The sequence below is a fragment of the Bombina bombina genome, chromosome 5 (genome assembly GCF_027579735.1).
Source record: "Bombina bombina isolate aBomBom1 chromosome 5, aBomBom1.pri, whole genome shotgun sequence".
Classification (NCBI taxonomy): domain Eukaryota; kingdom Metazoa; phylum Chordata; class Amphibia; order Anura; family Bombinatoridae; genus Bombina; species Bombina bombina.
Genome location: NC_069503.1, coordinates 269,568,615 through 269,586,028, shown reverse-complemented (window position 1 = coordinate 269,586,028; position 17,414 = coordinate 269,568,615). Strand labels below are relative to the sequence as shown.

At 36.3% G+C, this 17,414-nt stretch overlaps 1 protein-coding gene across 1 annotated transcript; it reads right to left on the bottom strand.

Annotated features, from left to right (window-relative positions):
* Positions 1-1,687: 1,687 nt before the first annotated feature.
* Positions 1,688-16,204, bottom strand: STEAP2 (STEAP2 metalloreductase). The gene is made up of 4 exons (XM_053712970.1): positions 15,716-16,204; positions 13,895-14,422; positions 11,929-12,093; positions 1,688-2,041 (listed from the first exon to the last, which is right to left on the bottom strand). Exons 1-4 carry the CDS (start codon positions 16,202-16,204, stop codon positions 1,757-1,759), a joined length of 1,467 nt encoding a protein of 488 aa, XP_053568945.1. The 3' UTR covers positions 1,688-1,756.
* Positions 16,205-17,414: the final 1,210 nt, after the last annotated feature.

Genomic DNA, 17,414 nt, shown 5'->3' with positions numbered 1-17,414 from the left:
AAATTACAGTTCAATGTCTATAAATGTAACAGGCATTTTTAGTTTGTTTTTAAACTAATGTAACCGAACTGCAAACAATATATAATTTCAATAAAATAAACTATTAAATGTAACATTTTGCATCCAGTTCTCACTTAAAAATAGTTTTATTTTATTCAGAGTTCAATGTATCAGCTTTGAGCTCTGAATTCTAACAATAATTATCATTTGCTTGTCAAGCGCTGCCAGGTTCCATAGTGCTGGGTACATGAATAGGGATACATAATAGCACTGATTCATGGTAAAAGAATACAGATACATAAAACACATTAAACAAAACATATTAATGCAAGAGTAGGGAACCCAAAGAGCTTGCAATCTAAAGTCATGGAATAAGGGTATATCTCTCAGATAGTGTTGACTAATAACCTAATAGCTATAGACACTTTAAGAAGATTAATCTTTGGGCATTTTCCTTACTTTTTAGTTATCGTTGTTGTTAGTAACTGCTGACTAAAAGCATGAACTATTCTGTGCTTTTTCTCTAACCCTTCAAAATGTGCATTGTCAAATATTAAATTATTTTGCTATTTTGTTACCCTAATCTATAGTGTCTCAAATTTAAAGACTGGATTTGATATTTTAATACTTCTAAACTTTATTTGAATTTGACACTGACCATTACCTTTATCTATTTTTTCTATTTGGAAATGATTGTTTAATTATTTTTAATTTTTCAACTTGATTATTGGCACGGTTATGCAGATAAGACATTTTATAACAATCTGTACAAACCATTGTTTTCTGCATGTGAGAAAAACATTTTCAATGTTTCATATTGTAACATACATTCAACTAAATACATGAAAATCTGCATACAAAGTAGAACACATTAACAGAATGTTGATACATCAATGGAAGTTTGTAAATAAAACATTAGTACTGAAATCCCTGGAACACCATTACATATTTGATACTGCACAGTAGAACACTAATATCTTCATACACAAAAATACCTTCCAACGGGCCACACACACACAATTCTGGTAGCTGTGACAAATAAGACAAAGTTAGTAGATTTTACAGGCAAGTAGTCAACGTGAGCTTAGAAATAATCTTCTTTGAATATCTCTGTTTTATAGAGAGAAGTTATTGTTTGTTTTCATGTTGGAAGCTTAAACTTGATATGTGCAAATTCATTTTTAGTACCTAATGGTTCTTGGTGGTTTGAAGACTATAATAAAAATTGAAGCTGGTGATCATCTCCTTACAATACACAAGACATTATTTTTTCAGTATCCCTATATTTTTATATATATAGAGTGAGGCTCACAGCTGTTCATCTCAGATTTTAGATCATGATCTGGATAGCTGGCTTCACCTCCATGGCTCTAACAATGTGTATCTGACTGACGGATTACTGCTAAACCACAAACAGCAGGCCGTGGTTATCAGGAAGTGAGGAAATGCGAAAGTTCTTGGCAATATCCAATCACTATGCATCTAAATAAAGAAACATGGACTCTTCCAATCCAACAAGTCAATCTTATATTGTGCAACTAGTCTAATATGATTAAATCATCTCAAGTATGGAAACAGCTTAAACCAAATGAAATTTGAAACAAAACTGCTATTTAATACTATTTACTGTATTGCTTAACTGTTTTATTGCCGAAAGGCTTTGCAGTGTGCAGCTGTATAGGTCCATTTGACCATAATGAATAAACTTTGTTTCCATAGATTCAAAAACAACAAAAAAGTAAAATTTAGTGTTGTTTCACATAACAGTAACTCTCTCAGGGGAAACATGTGCTGCTGATCCACTTGATTTCTCCTTAAGATTGCTTTTTTCCCATCCTCTCTTAATTCTTCTCAATTTTTTGCTAACACAAGGGCAGAGCAAAACAATCTTACCCAAAATGACTATAGTAGGTAATACCAGAGCTAGAACAAAGTTTGGTGGGGTGTAAAACCGGTAGTATTCTTCTTCAAAAGCACGTTTCCAGCCGTAGATTAAAACATGGAACGTAGCAATCAGTAGCGCAACATATCCAAGGGTAGACTTTGGGGAGAAAAAAGAAACATGGAAATGTATTAGTAAAATATGTGCTACAAGGGAGATTCCTTTACATTTCCATATTTTAAGGATTTTACTCCATTTCTCATCATTTGGAAAATTTTATGCAATGAAAAATAACTGGGACATGGTTTTTTGCAGTGATATAAATTATAATGTGTTTTTCTTCCCTATTTTTGATAAATCAAGTATTAAGTGCAGCCAGGTTTATAATGGTTTATAATTCCACCTCTACAAATGAGTGCTGAAGGCGCCATATTTGACAACCAAAATATTGCTGTCAGGATGACAATCCAAACAAGAACCAGTATTACGTCTCTCAAAAACATATAGAGCAGATTACTATACTTAAAATTATAAGCTCGGCTATCAATATAAATGCAATGTCCATTATTTTGTCCATTATTTTCATATCACAGTTTTAACTTCATTGTGCTACACACAATGGGCGCAATGATTTTAAGTCGAGTGCAAAAATATTATCGCTATTGTGTGTAGCAGTACCTCTACTATTTTCCTGCTATTTCTTATTTTTTATCACTTGAACGACAGTATAGGATATATACGTGTGTGCTAAATCCCTCACATAATAAACTTCTATGGGGGCATACAGTAAAATTCATGTTTGAGCGACAAGATGAGGATGTACTAGGCTGAGGGGGCGCAAATAGCGCAGTTCTTCATGTAGTTCTGTGCTATACTATTAATAATAATGGTATACTTCAGGTCTTAAAAAGTGTTACATTTTCCAACAGTATAGGGCGCACTTAAAGGGACACTGAACCCACATTTTTTCTTTCGTGATTCAGATAGACTGAGCATGCAATTTTAAGCAACTTTCTAATTTACTTCTATTATCAAATTTTCTTTATTCTCCTGGTATCTTTATTTGAAAAGCAAGAATATAAGTTTAGATGCCGGCCCATTTTTGGTGAACAAAACCCGGGTTGTTCTTGCTGATTGGTGGATAGATTCACCCACCAATAAACAAATGCTGTCCAGGGTACTGAACCAAAAATTGTCTGGCTCCTTAGCTTAGATGCCTTCTTTTTCAAATAAAGATAGGAAGAGAACAAAGAAAAATTGATAATAGAAGTAAATTAGAAAGTTGCTTAAAATTGCATGCTCTATCTGAATCGCAAAAGAAAAAATTTGGGTTCAGTGTCCCTTTAAAAAAATGTATTGGCCGTGTTAAAATGTTGTGGTTGAAAACCACAACCACACCGGCTTCATTAGACATCAATAAGCCAAAAGGACCCAGTGGTTTCCTTCCTCCAGTTATTGCATGCAAGTCACAACAGACCAGAGCAGGCCTTCACAGAGTGGTGCCTCGTGAAGGATATGTGAATTGTACCTGGCCTGTTCTTTGGGAGGGATTCAGGCAGCAGCATTTTCTTTCATCTAAATGTTAATGACCCTTCACACATACTATGCCTATAATATCACAGGTTGGAGCCTTTATTCAACTGTTTAAGAAATTTATATATAAGCCACTTAAATACAACATAATAGTTTTTTCTTTACTAAGACCCATCCTTCTATGATTTACTAGCACATCTCAAAGCAAGACCCTCACTATCCAATCAAGGACACTGTTGGCAGGCCATATTGACCTCTATAGGAAGGCTCTGCATGCTATGCATATCCTCTATTGAATTCTCCTAAATCTGCATATTTTTACTTATTTGTTTATCTCTTACTTTGAGGACAGGACTGCACGCTATCTTGGAATTAGCCTTTTACGGCAATATTTACTAGTTACACTGAGCTTTTATTTGTAAGTTCACTTTTCTAAATCCTTTTGCAAATATTTTGATTCTTAGAGACCTTAAGGAGGTTGTCTTTGAAAGTTGAAGGAATCTCAATCTGCAGTCAGCTGTGCTGTTCCACTATATATATACTCCTTATCTGGGGAAATTGGCATTTTAAAGAACCATCTCAAATGGACAATGTAACAGGTTTTCACAACCTCAGCAATCTAAAGTAAAACCCTACTTCAAAAGCTTAGTTCTGCCCTCTCTCATGGCATATACACATTCCTCCCAGGAATTATGTAATCAAAACTCGCCAAACAACAGGTATTGAAGGTGCAAATGATTTTCCAATAGCTCGGGCAGATCTTAAAGACCTCCCACAAGAGTAGACTTTGCATCCTTTACAACAAGTGGGGCAACTCATAAAGGAAGGCCTTGTAGAGGTTAAAAGAGATTTAGCAGATTTTGAGATAGAGTTGAGTATCTGGAGGAGCAGGCCAATACACAAACTTCTGAGACCGAAATTCTGGCCTGCAGAACTGCTGTCCAGGAATCAAAATTATCAACCCTTCACTGTCAAATGGAAGATCTGGATAATAGAGGGAGGAGGCAAAATATCAGAATCAGGGGTGTACCGGACAAAAATCTTCTGAAATGCTGCTTGGATATCTCCAAAACCTCTTTGCTACTCTACTAGATAATCTTCAATTTCCAGAGACGCAACTGATTAGAGCACACATGGTATTGCGTGCACCACCTAAAAAAACTCTGAACCTTCCAGTTTCTGGGTATCAGGAACCAGACAGAGTTGTGAAATGCTAAATTAATAACACCTTTATTAAAAAAATAAAAAAGTATAACAAGTCCAAAAGCCAAATGACAAGCCAGGAGTCAAAGCCAGAGCGAGTATTCAGACAATAGAACATATAGGGTTAGGGGTTATTAGAGTTAAGTAGTGACAGATGCTTCTCATATATACGTATCACAATATATGTGCATTCAAATTTGAATGATACATTAATTATTTTTAATCACTTGGACCAACATCTGATGTGGAATCTAAGTTAGACAGAACAAAACAACTAGATAAACTAATTGTATAAGGAAATACAAAACAGTTTGTAGCAAAGAGCTCCACTAAATATAGTAAGTCTTAACTCAAAAAATCTAATGTAATTCAGATGATTCTTCTATTATTAAAAAGTTCCATTCCATTCATACATTATAGTCTTTATTAAATAAACTAGGAACACACATTCATGCTGTAGCAAAGGCAAGTGAATTAAAAACACTTAAACCTGGTTTAATGAATAATATAAGATTGCTGAAATATTCGTAGTAATTATTTGTATGAGCCCACTATTGATATTGTACTAAAGTAAGCTAAGCCCTTACAATCCGAGGGCTGTATTACTTTTAAATATTAATAGCTAATACCGTGGGCACCATTTAATCATATATAGAAGTTTTTCAGGCATATATTTTTAAACCCAGATAAGCAGACAACAAACAGGAGAGACACGGCTGCTCCTGTTGGACCCCTGACGCGCGTTTCACAGAACGCTTCCTCAGAGGGGGTGCGGGCCGCTGCAACACAGCGTTATCAGAGGCTAATGTCATTAAAACAGCCTCCAATCACGTTCGTCAGGTGGGCTAATGAGCTCAATAAATAATGGTGTGTTGCAGCGGACGACTGTGTTTTCTGGACGACTCTGATTCTATTGTGGTACCGCCAGAGAAATTGTGTAAGATGGACAAATACTTAGAGGTTCCTTCTTATTCGGATGTTTTTCCGCTTCCTAAGAGAATTTCGGAAATTGTTACACGGGAATGGGAAAGACCGGGTATCCCGTTCTCACCCTCTCCTAACTTTAAGTAAATGTATCCTATAGCTGACTCTGTTCGGGATTCTTGGCAAACGATCCCAAAGGTGGAGGGAGCTATTTCTACCCTGGCTAAGCGTATGACTATCCCCATCGAGGATAGTTGTGCTTTCAAAGACCCATGGATAAAAAGTTGGAGGCTCTTCTAAAAAAGCTATTTGTTCATCAAGGGTTTCTATTACAACCGACGGCCTGCATTGTACCAGTCACAACTGCGGCTGCCTTTTGGTTTGACGCCTTAGAAGAGTCTCTTAAGACTGAGACTTCTTTAGAGGAAATAATGGATAGAATTAAGTCCCTTAAGCTGGCTAATTCTTTTGTTACGGATGCCGCCTTTCAGATCGCCAAATTGGCGGCTAAGAATGCAGGATTTTCTATTCTAGCCTACAGAGCCTTATGGTTAAAATCTTGGTCTGCGGATGTGCCCTCTAAATCCAAACTTTTGGCTATTCCTTTCAAGGGGAAGACTCTATTCGGGCCTGACTTGAAAGAGATCATTTCTGACATTACGGGAGGTAAGGGTCACCTCCTACCTCAGGATAAAACATCTAAGCAGAGGGGAAGTCAGAGTAATTTTTGTTCCTTTCGAAATTTCAAGGGAGTCCCCTCTTCCTCTTCCACTAAACAGGAAGGGAACTTTGCACAAGCCAAGTCCGTCTGGAGACCTAACCAGGCTTGGAACAAGGGTAAACAACCCAAGAAGTCTGCTGCTGCTCCCAAGACAGCATGAAGGGGCGGCCCCCGATCCGGGACCGGATCTAGTAGGGGGCAGACTTTCTCTCTTTGTCCAGGCTTGGATAAGAGACGTTCAGGATCCCTGGACACTAGAAATTGTGTATCAAGGGTATCAGTTGGAGTTCAAAATATCTATGTGCTTTTAGGGTAATAAAATTGGTTTTATTTCTTATCAGAATTCACTGGGTCCTTTTATTCCCTTTTTATTCCCCCCTCCCGACCTCTCCTTCCCTTTACCTGCCCCCCATTTTGTTCATGTTGCCTCTTCTCCTGAGGGCCTGATCATCCCCCTTTTTCATTTGATTGTTCAACTGTTTCTATGTTTTCAGACTTCTTACCAATGGTTATATATTTTTTTTGTATAGTTGAACTTAGGTTCTTTTTTATGTTTGTTACCATGTACTTGCAGTATGTTATGACTTAGAAAGTTATCTTCTTTTGCCATTTTATCTGGTTCAATTCAATTCATATTAAATATTTTTTTCCACTTCATGGTGCAGCTCCTTGCTCCATCTGTGGCTGAATGCTCCCCCGAGCACTTCCATTACTGTGATGGGCAGGGATGGGTTTGGGGACAGTGCCTTTACCTCTGCCTCTTCTTGAATATGGTTTTGAGCCTTATTGCAAGATAGACCCCCCCCCCCCCCCCAGTGAAAGAATTGGTATCTTTTATATATTATTACGCTTATTTTTTCACTCTTGCATTAATCATTATGGCCCCATGTGATATCAGAGTTATATTGCAAAATTGTAAGAGCCTCAACTCTCCCACTAAGAGGTCAATAGCTTTAAACTGGTTTTGCATGCTCCTGGGAGACATAATCATTCAGCAGGAGACCCACTTTTTTCCAGAGAATTCCCCTTAGGCTATTTTAATTCCAGTCATGTGAAAAAGAATGGAGTTGGAATCCTTTTTAGTAGGCATGTTCAGTTCCAACTCCTCAATAGATTAGCTGTAACTAAAGGTAGGTTCCTTATAGTAACATGGATGTTATTCAACAGGCCAATTATTTTAGTGAATATATCTGCTTCCAAGACTAAACAAGCTTTATTTATCTTAGGGGTCTTCAATAAAGTTCTTGAATTGAAACTCTGTACTATGGTATTGGAGGGAGATCTTCAATACCATGGGTCACACAATTTCACCTTCTTCTCTTACCGTCAACACAATTATTCCAGGTTTGACTACTTACTTATAAGTCACGAAAGTTTAACAAGGGTCAGCCATTCAGCTATCTATAACAATGTGGTCAGATCACTCCTCCATCTACATTGACCTTCAATGGAATGACTTGGTACAGACCCCTTTTAATTAGAGACTGGACAAATCCCTATACACAATTCTCTTATTTCAGTCTCTGTAAACATTTTGGTATCAATGCTTCATCAATGGAGAATCCATTTCACCTCTGGAAAGCCCAGTGATTTGGGGTGGTGATTCGGGGAACCATAATTCAACAGTGTGCTCTCCCTAATAGACCTAGAATTCTGAATTTTAACACTCTAAGCATGAAGCTTTGTGTGGCCATGATAAATCATAAACTGCACCCATACCGGTCAGATTACTCAAGACAATTGAAAACACCCAGGGAGGCACTACATTCTAGAAAGGCAGACAGAAAAACTCTTTTCTTCAAGAAAGTTTATTTTTTTATGGTGGAAATAGAGCAAGGCCCTTGCATATAAGGGCCTTGCGACAAAAACAGTTTCAAAACTCTATTTTCAAACTTAAGAATTCTAAGGGAGAGTTTGTCTCTAAAAAACTAGCATACTGCAAATGTATTTAGAAAATGAAAGATTATATAATCTACAGACACATAGAAAGACGGTTTATATCCAGGCACTTTGCAATTATTTAAGGGAGTCAAAATATACCTAAGCTATCCCAGGAAACATCAGCAGACCTTGATGATCTCATCACTCCTCAAGAGGTCCTAATTGCCATTGATATCCTACCTGCAGGTAAAAATCTGGGAACAGACAGCTTCACAAATGCTAACTATAAGTAAATTTGGGACCTGCTCACACCTGATCTCATCTTTTGAATCTTTTTAAATCCATTGATGACAGAGGTCAGTTCTCCATTTCCTTCTTGGAAGCCCAGATCACTATTCTGCCCAAATCTGGGAAATCTAATGATGACCCTGGGAATTCCTGCCCCATCTCTCTTTTCAATACCGACCATAAGATTTATGGCAACATTTTGGCTTCAAGACTAAATACCATCTTACTCCATATTATTCATGTAGAACAAGCCAGCTTTGTGCCGGGTAGAGAGGCATGAGATAACACTATACGCACCCTTCAACTGATGAGTTATGTTAAGCACATCGGAAAAGGGACTATTCTTCTGTCAAAAGATGCCAAAAAGGCTTTCAATCACCTAGATTGGGATTTTTTAATTGCATCCCTACAAAGTATAAGGCTGGTCGAGCGAATGCTTTACCCGAATGGCTTGAGGCAGGGATATCCACTCTCCCCTTTATTTTGAGCATGGAGGTCCTAGCTTGCCATATCAGGCCACATCATAGAATCACTGGGATTGCTTGATCCTAATTAAAATAATATCTCCTTTTTCACAGATGACTTTCTGCTCTCTATAACAACTCCTTCCATCTCTCTCGTAGAAGTTGAGTAAGGGTTCAATAAAATCAGTGAATTCTCACATTTTTTGATGAACACCCAAAATCAGATATTTTGAATGTGAGCCTCTCTCAGAGTGACTTTTCTAGGTTATTATCTTTCTGTCCATACAAGTCACAAGTAGAGGTCCTTAAATACCTTTGTATTTATCTCGCACAAAATCCTTGTCTCCTGTTCGACCTCAATTATTTGAAAGGATTTACAGGCATTAGGAATGGATTTATCGTGGTGGGGTAGAATCCAGACTCTGAAAATTAACGTGCTTCCACACTTGCTTTATATTCTTCAGGCAGTTCCTGTCTCCCTTCTGAAATCCTTTATCAATCAAATCCAGTGTTCCTTAAACTTGTTTGTTTAAGGGAGACTTAAACCGTATGTAAATAGACAAATCATGTATAGACACACCAGAGAGGGGGGTTTAGGGGTGCCTTTTTTGAGTCCTACTATCATGCTGTTTGCAGAGGGTGCCCAATTGGCACAGAAATGGCAACTCTAAGGCTTGGGTGTCATTGACTAATATATTTTACAGACCTTGATGGTTGGAACTCTTTGCTGGTTTCCTAGCAATTGCAGACTGGCCTTAGCTATACAATTTCCATTATATTGCAATGTTTTTAACTTCTGGGACAAAATTATAGCTAAGCACCCCACAGTCGCTACTTTGAGAACCCCAATGTCACCATGTTTCTTAAATGCAGAGTTGGTGGGGGCTTATTTGATATGGGACATCTTGGTTGGGCACTTTATTCGGGATATTTGGCTCCCTTATGCAAAATATTATCCAATGGTAACCTGAGATCTAGACTGGACTTAGGGGATGGGTTGGGAGAGGCATATATGAGTTGGCTGAAATACAATCAGTTGTGTTACCTTATCCACTCATCTCCCTTCAAGAATAACTTTCTCAGATCCCTGACCCCATTTGAGCAATCATGTTTATTTTATTTTCCCCTCAGAAATTCACTTTCACTGGCTAGGAAATTATTGTTGGGAGCGATGAGACAGAACCTATCTTCCTATGTGTATGGCTGGCAGAGGGAGTTGGGAAGGGACATTGGAGTTTCAGCTTGGCATAAAAACTATATTTTTACTAAAAGAAAAAAACATCCAACTCAGTAAAATATGTAGAATTAAATTAAAATATCCTAACAAGGTGGTACTTGCAACCAGTTTGAATAAAATGCTTATTTCCTAATTCTAACAGAAAGTGCTGGAGGGGGTGTGGCGAGGTGGGTACAATGCTATGGAGTTGTGTGGAAACATTTTTAAAAATACTCTTCGGCCCTGGGTTTTCCTCGCGTCCCACTACAGAATTGATCTGAGAAGTGTGACAAGAAGAAGGGGAACCTAAATCATAACTGTCACTGTGCAATTTAGATCTAGAAAGCTAAGCTATAGTTTTGCATCTTAATGATGTGTTTAGACATTTCAGATAAACTTATTTTGAATGAACAATAACTGATGAGGTTTCACATATTGTTTCACGGTTAGAACACAGTTCAAACTTCCCTCAATTTGAAATAATGTTTTAATTTTTTCAAATGTGCAGAGATAAGGTTAGAGCAGGTTTAGGGTTAAATTGTACAGTAACATTTTCTCCCCTTTAATGTGTTTTCAGTGATCAGTTTACCTGCTAGAGTGTATTAAATTGTTTACAAAATAATGAAGCCTTTGTGTATAAAGAAGAAAGATAAGGTGGTTTGCACTTCCTTTAAGCTCAGACCATTTATATGGGTTGTAGTTTCAATAAACAAAACAAATAGGGCCAGATTACAACTGGCACTCTAATGATAGCGGGCACAATATGCAATATCGCTGAACCACCTTCCATCGTAAATCGAATTTACCAGGCATAATGGTGCTTGAGTGAAAGCCAAAACTGTACTATAATATTTAGCATGACTTGAGACCTGAAGTATAGTGTACGGGTTAAAAAAAGTGGCACAAAACACTTTAAAAACACATTAAAATAAAGTATTACACACATATTTATACTTTGTAATAAACATATATAATTTAAATATTAATAAAAAAGGTTTTTATACTTTGTAATAAAAATATATAATTTAGATATTAATAAAAAAGGTTATAAATGGGTCAAAAGGGATAGGTATATGATAAGGTGTTTGACTGGACAGGGCTCCAATGTGGGTGTGTATATATATATATATATATATGTCTAAATATGTATATGTGTGTGTGTGTGTGTGTGTATATATATATATATATATATATATATATATATATTATATTATATGTACTGTATATATATATATATATATATATATATACACACACACATATATATACACACACACACACACATATATTGCAGTATGCAGCAATACCTTTTGTATTGGCCTAATATTACATAGTAAAAGACAAGCTTTTGAAATACCTCTCTTACGCATGTCTGAAGCAATACTGATCAATATGATATAATTTGTTCATTGGTCTCTTGGAAAGAAGCTATGTGAACAGGACAGTATATATAATATAATAATCATTTTGCATGCAGTTTAAATATTAATAAGACATATGGGTCACATATTTTCACCTCAAACAATACATTTCCATGGAAATATGCAATTTCATTTTTCCATCATACTAAATTTACAAAAAATACTAATAGTAAATTAGAGGAAGAGTTAAAAATGGAAATCAGAGAGAAATGGGGAAAAAGAAAATAGATATAAAGGGTAAAAAACTGGAAAAGATGGAAGCACTGAGCAGAAAATGGAGTGCAAAGATGTTGAAATATTTTTCAACAGCTGTTTATCAGTCAACCAAAAATGATTCAGCACTAGAACTGTAAACTCTGCCTATGTACAGTTTTTGTTTTTCTTTTATACAGTACCTGGATAAAGCTGAATTCTCTCCAATTTAAAGCATTATTGACAGATGGGATAGATGTCACTGCAAGTAGTGAAAGTAATCCAAGGCTCATGATTCCAAAGGAAATATACATTTCAATTCTCCATACTTCTTCCTCATTCCAAGAATTTTCAACATTTGCATGGACCTATCAAACAAAAATTTGCATTCAAGAGACATTAAACTCGATACATTTCTACATAGGATAGAGCTCTGTTTAAACAATTTATATTCTGTTTATAGATGACTAAAGTTAAGTTTGAAACTAGCAGGAATTTCACAACTGGTCTATGGTATGCAATGTCACTGGCTCGGAAGGAACACTTCTACAGCTCTTATTTATGTTTTTAGCAAGGGAACGTCTGCTTTTCATAAAACAAAAAATGTAATACATATTAAAATGCCATATTTAATTTCTCTTTAATGGCCTTATGATATAAAGCTCGCCGCTCAGATGAGATGATATACAATGACCCTCCAGCACTACGATATCCCTCATGAGATTCTAAAAAGGCAGATTTTGCTATACTACTTGAAGGGGCATTCCCTGCATTTCTGTATGTGAAGGAGAGACAAGCACAGGGCAATATAACACTGCATAACATGAGAGTTATGCTGCATTTACATTTTGTGCTTTGTATTTTATATTACTTTACACTTCAGATTAAGTTTTATTACATTTAAACTTTTTATTTTGTGTTTTCATGCATCTACATTCTGTATACAGCAGTGTATTTAGGATTGTTATTTTACAAATTCTGATTCTGCCTTGACAGTTTCTGTGTAACTCTAACAAATTAGGCTCATGTTTCGTATATTTATGTGTACATTTAAAAATTACACTTTGTATTTAGTCTATTTTAACTAAAACAGAAAAACTGACAGCTTCAGTTTCCCAGAGAGCTTCATTATCTTCTATCGGCCCGATGATCAAATATTCTCTGGAGAGAAATTATAGTGCATACTTCACAGGGGCTGAACTCACTGAATCCTATAAGAAAAGGGGCGGAACCTGGAAGTCCCAGAGAGAGAACACCTTGAAGTGATATAAAGTCTCAGTTTGCAGGAAATACAAATTAAAATAAAATGTTTTTACTAAAATTTAACTTGCATTTGTCTCTGGTTTAGTATATATTACTTTTCTGTCAGTTAAATAAGTGTATTGTGAATTTTGAGCAAACCTCATTGGCATACAACTGACAAAGTAATTCAGTGAGACCAGCTTGTATAAAATGTTTACATGAGATTAAAGAAAGAGCTTCGGACATACCCTGGGAACTCCCCTGCCCAGCCCAGGGAACTCCCCTGTCCCTCCAATTTTCTGAAGCTGTGTTTTATTTTAAAATATAGAAATTACAAAGTGCAATGTCATTTGTAAAAGATACACAGAAATATACAAAGTATGATCCTAATTTGTTATAGTAACACAGAAACTTTCAAATCACAATAAGAATTTGTAAAATCACTGCTGTATCTAAATCTAAATGCATTAAAATACAAAATAGAAAGTGCAAAGCTTAAACGTAATAATACTGAAATGACCCAATCTTAGTATATAAAATGCAAAGTACAAAGTGTAAGAGTAACAAAACTGTCATGTCATGCAGTGCTATAGGCACTGGGTTTTTTTCTCCTTCATGTAAACAAATGCAGAGAACATCCCTTAGAGAAAATGATCTACATTTGCCTGTCTAGAATATTGTGAGAAATCTCACAGTGCTGGAGGATAATTTTAGATTTCATTTGAGCGGAGAGCTTTATTGGAGGCATCTCTCTGGGACTTCCAGGTTCCTCACCTTTTTTCTTTTAGCATTCAGTGAGTTCAGCCCCTGTAAAGTCTGCAGTATAATTTTTATCCAAGCAGACTTTCTATCAAAGTATCACATTTTTTGGGTGTGTATAAACAGATAGATGGACAGACAGATAGATAAATTAGAAGAACATCTTACCTGTTGATAGGCCATGTTAAGAAACAAGTATCGCTCAGACCGTCTCATTGGCAAACACAAGCTGTATACAACGTGGACAGCTGCAAAAAAGAAGCTCAGCAATCCAAGCTGCTTTCTGCAATGTAGCCAGCTCTCCAACCAAGGAGGAAATCGTCTGTATTTTGTGCCATAATAGAGTTGATGAGAGGCTGCCAACAGACCAGCTAAGTATACAAGAGACAAAAGGGTAATAGCCACTATTGGTAGAGTTTTGTTCACTATTTCAATGGGAATCTTGTAGAAATCACTATGTTGATTTTTGACATAGGGATGTATAATATCTCTGATGAAAGAATAAATGAAGAAGAATGTAGCAAGGCTTATTGCAACTACAACAGGTCCCTTCCATGGAGTGAAAAGGCGCAAGGGCAGGTTTTCTATCTCTCGTGATGATGACAATGTGCCAAGGTCAATTGGTATGAAGTTCATCTGACGAGCAAGCTCAATAACTTGATGACGAGCTTGAACATTATTACTGCAAATATATACCTGCAAAGAACACATATTAAAATCTAAATCACCAATGAAACAATGTAAAAATGGAAAATGTCTGATCTATGTTACAACTATGTTGTTGATTGTGAATTGAGGATACAATCCATAAACTGCAACTGCTATTACTAGAAAACATTTATTTCAATTAGACCCATTAGTACCACAGAAGGGAATCTGTTATCTGTTCAGTTATTATAGATGGGATCACTTACAACTCTCTTAATATTACTTAGCTATTACATTTGCTATAAAATACTTTTACATTGATATTTGGTCCTTATCAAACTGTTTGGTCCCTAATACTCTGGAATGATGTGGAGGGATAGGTACATGTTTTCATACATGGAAGTAATATCCAGTCATCCATAAGGAAAGTGAGAGTTTTCAGATATACACCTTTCTTTACCCATTGCTCCTGGGACAGACTTATTCCATCAAACCTTGCTGATATATACCTGCCTTGTGTCTTTATTGCTGTGCTCAGTATTCCCATGGTGTATGACTTTTGACAGAGAAGAGTTTGACTGTTTCTCACCCAGTTTTATTCCTCCTACATAGCTGTTTCTGTTTCAGTTAATATTGTGTTCCAACCTACATATTCTATTGCACCTGTTTAATCATGCACCCGACTATATGCCTACAAAATCCCTGACTTTGCACTAGTGTACCTGGAACATTGAGGCTGTTTTGAAGTCAAAGAGTGGTCACACTAAATATAAATTTGCTTTAGTTTTTTTCTTCTGTTCACACTGCATTTTGTTAACTGATAAAAATAAACTATTAACATTACTATTTTTGAAAAAACGTTTACTTTACAGCATTTTTTCATACCCGGCTAAAACTTTTGCACAGCACTGTATATATATTATAAGTAATTAACGGTGAACAAACCTAGTAGTACTAACATAGTGAAATAAAGGAGGGGGCTAAATAAAACGCTGCACTGATTCATTTATAGAATACTGTAAATTGTGTGAGGAGCTGCTATTAAAAACAAAAACATAATTAAATAAATAGCACAAACTAATATACATTCCCTGAAAGCCTGGCAGGCCCCAGGGCCGCAGGAATATAAAAGTACAAGTAATAAAGCAATTTCAGCCTCATGAATCTCAACAACTTTTTTGTGCACTATTTTTGCCACATACCCATACACATGCTCATCTTTATTATATAACTTCCAATCTTTTCCCAGTCATTGTTACTATTCTCTCTACACTTTGATATGACTCTCCATCTTAATGGGTAGTGACATCCATATCTAATCACAGACAAAGCATAGATTACCTGACTGCTGGCATCTTTTGGTCCCAGCTGTAGAGCCCACGCTGAAACAACATTAAATCCTTTCACCACATAGCAGTCTGGAAACAGTGAAGATAAATATTCTGCATTTGATTCTGGATACTGATCCACTCTCATGTTATTGCTTACATCTATTAATATTTTACCAGTGAGCAAATGTTTTAGATCCCATAAAGATGAATAGTGTTCCCTATGTATTGCTACAAATATAATATTGGCCTTTAAAATTGCATCCTCATGGTGAGTCACATCCACAACATGTGGAAAAAAGTCAGCAGCACATTTTGGTTCTCGGCTCCCGATGACCACATGATATCCACACCTTATGAGCCTAATGGTCAATGATTTAGCAAAGTCTCCACTTCCTATTACACCAATAGTGGTCTTATCTTCTTTCAAACCATTTGTGCCATTCGGTAAAAAACAATCTTTTGTGCTTTTTGGACTTCCCATCATAGTAATGGACTCCATATTTGTCCCAATTTACCTAAAAAAATAAATAAAAATAAATAAATCTTTATACACAAATAAATAGATGAAAAAGATCTAAAATAGGTTATAAAATACATAAAAATTAAATTTTACTAGGAGATAACCTAAATTATTTCAGCTGCATTCAAATTTAAACCTAGATCATTTTAACAATGTAATATCTAAAATGCAGATATTTTACTTATAACAACTTAATTTGAACCTGTGACTTAAAGGGCCATTATAGTAGTTTTTAATCAAATGATTCATAAATTGTTCATGATATGCTTAAAATGTTACTTATATATATCCATTACACATAAATTTACTGTTTTAAATATATTCTTCTTACACATTTTTATTGCTTCCTCTGTCCCTGCAAAGCTGTGATACTGCTTCCAATAATGCTGCGGGTCGTACGACCGACATGTAAGATTGGAGCCTGCGCAATGCAGCATTTCTTCAGTTCCTCACAGTGTAGGGAAAGAAGATCAGGCTGCCAAATGTCAGTCAAAAAATGATCTGGCCCGTCTGTGAGCGTTCACGAGGGAGCCGATCGGCAACGGTTGCTATGGCAACCTCTGATGCTTCATCAGTGCTGAAAACGCATTTGGCTACTAAAGATTGTCTAAAATGTATTTATTTCTTGAAACGGTGAGTCCACGGATCATCATCAATTACTGTTGGGAATATCACTCCTGGCCAGCAGGAGGAGGCAAAGAGCACCACAGCAAAGCTGTTAAGTATCACTTCCCTTCCCACAAACCTCAATCATTCGACCAAGGGAAAAGGAGAGAAAGGAAACAACACAATGTGCAGAGGTGCATAACACAAAAAATGTCTGAAAAAACAGGGAGGGCCGTGGACTCACCATGTCAAGAAATAAATACATTTGTCAGGTAAGCATAAATTTTGTTTTCTTTCTAATGACACGGTGAGTCCACAGATCATCATCAGTTACTGTTGTCAATCAATACCCAAGCTAGAGGATACAGATGATAAGGGAAGGACAAGACAGGTAACCTAAACAGAAGGCACCACTGCTTGAAGAACCTTTCTCCCAAAAGAATCCTCAGCCGAGGCAAAAGTATCAAATTTAGAAAATTTAGAAAAAGTATGCAAAGAGGACCAAGTTGCAGCCTTGCAAATCTGTTCCACAGAAGCTTAATTTTTGACCCTGAGCCTTCAACGAGCCCCAGACTGCTCCCCA